Source organism: Microcaecilia unicolor, chromosome 2 (assembly GCF_901765095.1).
Source record: "Microcaecilia unicolor chromosome 2, aMicUni1.1, whole genome shotgun sequence".
Taxonomy (NCBI): Eukaryota; Metazoa; Chordata; class Amphibia; order Gymnophiona; family Siphonopidae; genus Microcaecilia; species Microcaecilia unicolor.
The window spans coordinates 239,857,708-239,863,707 of NC_044032.1; the positions used below are offsets into that span (position 1 = coordinate 239,857,708).

The 6,000-nt window shown below is 44.1% G+C and overlaps 1 protein-coding gene across 1 annotated transcript in view; it reads right to left on the reverse strand.

Moving 5' to 3' along the window:
- DMRT1 (doublesex and mab-3 related transcription factor 1) overlaps window positions 1-1,279 on the reverse strand; it is a 327,363-nt gene extending 326,084 nt beyond the window's left edge. The window contains exon 1 of the mRNA XM_030192377.1: window positions 1,064-1,279. Coding sequence (XP_030048237.1) covers window positions 1,064-1,279 — 216 coding nt within the window. The remainder of the gene's footprint in view (window positions 1-1,063) is intronic.
- Between the last annotated feature and the right edge of the window lie 4,721 nt (window positions 1,280-6,000).

Consider the following 6,000-nt stretch of genomic DNA (forward strand, 5'->3'; position numbering starts at 1 on the left):
CCCCTCCAACTGAAGCTGTCCGGGGGGGGATGGGGCGTTTCAGTATCCTTTAGATAGACATCTTAAACATGTTTGGAAAAACATGAAAACCTCTATATGAGAAGTCGTTTAACGAGCATAATATGTCCTGCTAAAAACACAAGACGGGGAGAAAGCACTGCTGCTGTGCATTAAAAAAAAAAAATAAAAAAAACAGCTATTGAGAAAGTGTAACTGTCCTACCAACTTTGTTAAATGGTTGTGATGTTTTTCTTGTTGAGCTAAACTTTTACAAATCGAGTCGTTACATAAAAGCACAATAGTAAGGTAGAAGGAAACAAATTTTTTCGTGTGTTTTCAAACAAGCTCGAATACGAGTACAGAAGTCCCCAAACAACCCCAAATCTTTACTTTTCTCAGCTCCATCCACTTGCATGGTAAGTTTACCTTATCTTTGTTTATTACTTTTTATATACCGCCCTTTATTAAGAACGTCAGATCACTTTACAAAAAAATATATATATTTCATATTTTGAAACGGACTTAGCACTATCTCCTAATCTACACCTAGTTAGTCAAACAACAACAAAATAAAATTTCAAAGCATAAACATCTGATTACATATAACGCCATCACTACGCAGCCAGCACAGCAGCCCTAATATTTTTCAATTTTCTCTTCTTAAACCGCTAGATTTTGTTGCTTTGGTTAGTTTTATAGACAGATCGCAGTAGATTGTTGCCATTTTTTTTTAATGTATACATAGTTCTTTATTTTCTCTCGCCAAAAACTTTGAATCCTATCCAAATTGTGTCAGGCAGGCCAGCAAACCTGGTCCCCAACACATGAAGCGACTGTCTCTGGATTGAGCTAAAAAAATAAATGTCAAATACGTTGGCTGATCGTAAGGGCCAATGTACTAAACATATTGCGCCATTTACACTTCGCAAACAATTTAAAATATTAACTATGCCTGTGCCCCTGTCTCCGAGATCAGGGTCTCGTTCTATCATTTGGAAAGTTCAATCAATGCGCCTTTTCGGTTTACAAGGGCCATTCACTTCCGAGGGGGAGGGGGTCTCACCTGGGCGGCCATCACGCGCTGTCTCTCGGCGATCAGGCTGCACTTTTTGCACTGACAGTCCCGCCACATACAGAAGCGTTTGTGGCCCTTCAAGGGTGAGCAGTAGCCATGATTCCGGCATCGCGCGCACTTGGGCAAACGCGGGGACTTCTTCCCCCCCAGGGCGGCCCCCAGCGCCCCAGCCTTGGGCTTCGGGAACGAGTCTTCGCTCGACATCTTCCTGGGGAAGCGCGGGTGGTGCGCTCTTTAACAGTACTGTACTAGCAAAACAAATATTTAAAAAAAATGTATGTTTGGAATTGGTGTTGGGGGGGGGGGGGGGGTTTGAGCTGGAAATGACAGATTTCTGTCGCTGCCCCCAAGCTACTGTCCGCCCGCAAAGTGAGGAAAAGCTGCCTGGAGGCAATGATTTTATTCCCGACTTTTGTTTTTTTTTTAATATTCATAACCTATAGCATTGGGGGGGATGGGGAGAGGGCGGGGACACAAGTTGTTACTTTCCTCGGAACGTTGCCCTGAGCACGTGAGAGGTAGTTGTCTGGGCGGCGGGCGGGCGCATCTTCCCGCCTCTCGGCTTCTCCCCGCGTCTGCGCACTGCAGCGTACAGTGCGGCCAGCCGGGCGGGAGATTTAAGCTGAGCACTTTTCCATCCTGCCCTATTCTGGATTCCCGTGTCTAGTGTACGGGCGCAGACCAGGAGTGGACGGGAGTGCCAAATCTGAAGCTGTCTGAAGCTTTTGACTCGTAACCACTTGTAACCACTCGCCTCCACCTACCCTCCTCTCTTCCTTCCCGTTCACATTAATTGATTTGATTTGCTTACTTTTTTTTTTTTGTCTATTAGATTGTAAGCTCTTTGAGCAGGGACTGTCTGTCTTCTAAGTTTGTGCAGCGCTGCCTATGCCTTAGAAATGCTAAATAGTAGTAGTAGTAGTAAAGGAAGAAAAATTCCCCGGAGGGGAATCCAGCTTCAACGCCATGCTTTTCTTATTTAAACAAGCCAGACATTCTTTTCAGTTTAGATAGGCTACAGCTGTGTAACTTGTCCCTTTGTGTATGACCTAGAGGAGGAAGAGAAGCTTGTTCTGGGGGAAATGGAGGTCAGGTTTGTCACGGGGTTGGGTTAGTTTTAGGGGTGCTGGAATTGGCTAGATGGAGTAGGGTGGGAAGATACTTACAAGTAGGGTTAACGTATGGCTCCAGAAAAAGGAGGACAGATTAAGCCAGTCTGGGTTTTACGTCCATCAAAACCCAGGCTGGATCAATGTGTCCTCCTTTTTCTGGAGCCATATGGTAACCCTACTTACAAAGGGTGGAGTTGGTGGGAATGGGCAGTTGGGGGGTGGATAACTAAATGTAGGGGGTTATACTTTTAGATGTGGAGTAGGTTTGGGTTTGAGTAGATTTGGGATTGTTGCGGAAGGGATATGGGATGGGAGGTATTTTGGGGGCATGGGGTTGTTATCGGTGGGACCTTTTGGGGTAGGGGGAGTTGGGCTAATTTTGGAGGGTGGAGGTAGGTTGGGTAGTGCAGTAGTTTGGAGGATCGAATTGGTGGAGGGGTAGCATTGTATGTTTAAGAGGGACTTGAATCAAATAGATTGAAATTTCTGCAGGAAACAGAACATATCTTAGAATCCCTATGGATTAAAATTCCATGTGTAAAGGGGAAAAGGATAGTGATAGGAGTGTAAAACCGTCCACCTGGCTAGGTTGAACAGACAGATGTAGAAATCTTATCAGAAATTAAGGAGGCTAACAAACTTTCCAATGTGTGATCAATTACCTTGATATTGACTGGGTAAGTGTAGCATCAGGTGTGGATGGTGTTCAAAAATACTGTCCTGGAAGCTCAGACCAAATATATTCCTTGTATTAAAAAAAGAGGAAGGAAGACCAAATGTCAGCCGGCATGGTTAAAAAGTGAGATGAAGGAAGCTATTAGAGCTAAAAGAAATCCTTCAGAAATGGAAGAGGTGGATTCTCAGTCATTCCTTCTACTCATTTGAATACATCCAAGTTTAATGATGAAAATGGATTCTGGATGTTTACTTTCATATTACAACACCTTTTGTGTATTTGGATCTGATGATGCTGAAATAAGCCTATAGGTCTAAGATAGTAGCTCAATAGGTATAATCTATTTCTGTGAGACCCATTCCTTCACCTCAGGGATGTACAACCTTGACATACATTGATTTTTTTATAAATGACCTCATGGGCATGGAGCAACAATCCAAAGCTGTGTGAAAGTGAGGGAATTGCCAATTGATTAATGGCTTGTATTTTATTCAGTGATGTTAATACAGTCTTCAATATAAGTTGTAGTCTCTTATAATAGTCTTTACTAATCTTATCTCTCAGTGATTTACGCTTGATTGTTGCTCCTTCTTCCACTCCAAGATATTTACAGTGGTGGAAATAAGTATTTGATCCCTTGCTGATTTTGTAAGTTTGCCCACTGACAAAGACATGAGCAGCCCATAATTGAAGGGTAGGTTATTGGTAACAGTGAGAGATAGGACATCACAAATTAAATCCGGAAAATCACATTGTGGAAAGTATATGAATTTATTTGCATTCTGCAGAGGGAAATAAGTATTTAATCCCTCTGGCAAACAAGACCTAATACTTGGTGGCAAAACCCTTGTTGGCAAGCACAGCGGTCAGACGTCTTCTGTAGTTGATGATGAGGTTTGCACACATGTCAGGAGGAATTTTGGTCCACTCCTCTTTGCAGATCATCTCTAAATCATTAAGAGTTCTGGGCTGTCGCTTGGCAACTCGCAGCTTCAGCTCCCTCCATAAGTTTTCAATGGGATTAAGGTCTGGTGACTGGCTAGGCCACTCCATGACCCTAATGTGCTTCTTCCTGAGCCACTCCTTTGTTGCCTTGGCTGTATGTTTTGGGTCATTGTCGTGCTGGAAGACCCAGCCACGACCCATTTTTAAGGCCCTGGCGGAGGGAAGGAGGTTGTCACTCAGAATTGTACGGTACATGGCCCCATCCATTCTCCCATTGATGCGGTGAAGTAGTCCTGTGCCCTTAGCAGAGAAACACCCCCAAAACATAACATTTCCACCTCCATGCTTGACAGTGGGGACGGTGTTCTTTGGGTCATAGGCAGCATTTCTCTTCCTCCAAACACGGCGAGTTGAGTTCATGCCAAAGAGCTCAATTTTTGTCTCATCTGACCACAGCACCTTCTCCCAATCACTCTCGGCATCATCCAGGTGTTCACTGGCAAACTTCAGACGGGCCGTCACATGTGCCTTCCGGAGCAGGGGGACCTTGCGGGCACTGCAGGATTGCAATCCGTTATGTCGTAATGTGTTACCAATGGTTTTCGTGGTGACAGTGGTCCCAGCTGCCTTGAGATCATTGACAAGTTCCCCCCTTGTAGTTGTAGGCTGATTTCTAACCTTCCTCATGATCAAGGATACCCCACGAGGTGAGATTTTGCGTGGAGCCCCAGATCTTTGTCGATTGACAGTCATTTTGTACTTCTTCCATTTTCTTACTATGGCACCAACAGTTGTCTCCTTCTCGCCCAGCGTCTTACTGATGGTTTTGTAGCCCATTCCAGCCTTGTGCAGGTGTATGATCTTGTCCCTGACATCCTTAGACAGCTCCTTGCTCTTGGCCATTTTGTAGAGGTTAGAGTCTGACTGATTCACTGAGTCTGTGGACAGGTGTCTTTCATACAGGTGACCATTGCCGACAGCTGTCTGTCATGCAGGTAACGAGTTGATTTGGAGCATCTACCTGGTCTGTAGGGGCCAGATCTCTTACTGGTTGGTGGGGGATCAAATACTTATTTCCCTCTGCAGAATGCAAATAAATTTATATACTTTCCACAATGTGATTTTCCGGATTTAATTTGTGATGTGCTATCTCTCACTGTTACCAATAACCTACCCTTCAATTATGAGCTGCTCATGTCTTTGTCAGTGGGCAAACTTACAAAATCAGCAAGGGATCAAATACTTATTTCCACCACTGTATATACATCTTTCTGTTCCAAGTTTCTTTATCTCATAGATGTGGTGACCAGAACAGCACACAGTATTTGAGGTGCAGTCGCACCATGGAGCGATACAAAGGCATTATAACATTCTCATTTTTGTTTTCCATTCTATTTGCTCTCTTAGCCACCGCTGCACACTGAGCAGAGGGTTTCAATATATTACCAGTGATGACATGTGGAGGGGCATTTTCGATATGACATCTAAGTCCAACTTTGGACATTTTGCTAAAAACATCCAAAGTTCAAGTGGGGAATATAGCCATTTTCAAAACAGAAAAACATTTATCTTTTTTTTTTTTAAATAGCTGTTTGCTAAATGTTTTTGTGCTCTGTGCATTTATCTTTTTGGTCCATTTTTGAAAAAAAAAAAAAAAGTCCAAGTGAAAAATGCACAAAATCAAGCCATTGGGATGTAGGAGGAGCCAGCATTCTTAGTAGACTGGCCACACAGACATCCCAGAAAAACAATGGGCCACTCTAGGGGGCACTGCAGTGGATTTCAAATAAATGCTCCCAGGCACACATCTCACCGTTGCTCCTTGTCTGCTGAGCCCCCCAAAACTCACTACCCCATCTGTACACCACTACAATAGACCTTATGGGTGAAGGGGACACTTATATGTGGGTACAGTGGGTTTCTGGTGAGTTTTGGATGTTTCACAGTTTCCACCACAAGTGTAACAGGTAGGGGGGAGGTATGGGTGCACTGCACCCACCACTAGACTACTCCAGGGACTTGCATGCTGCTCTAATGAAACTGAGTAAAACATATGAGGCTGGCAGAGAGGCTGGTAAGTAATGTTTTTAATCACATTTTTTGGGGGTGGGTGGGAGGGGGTTAGTGACCACTGGGGGAGTAAGGGAAGGTCATCCCTGATTCCCTCCAGTGGTCATTTAGGGCACCTTTTT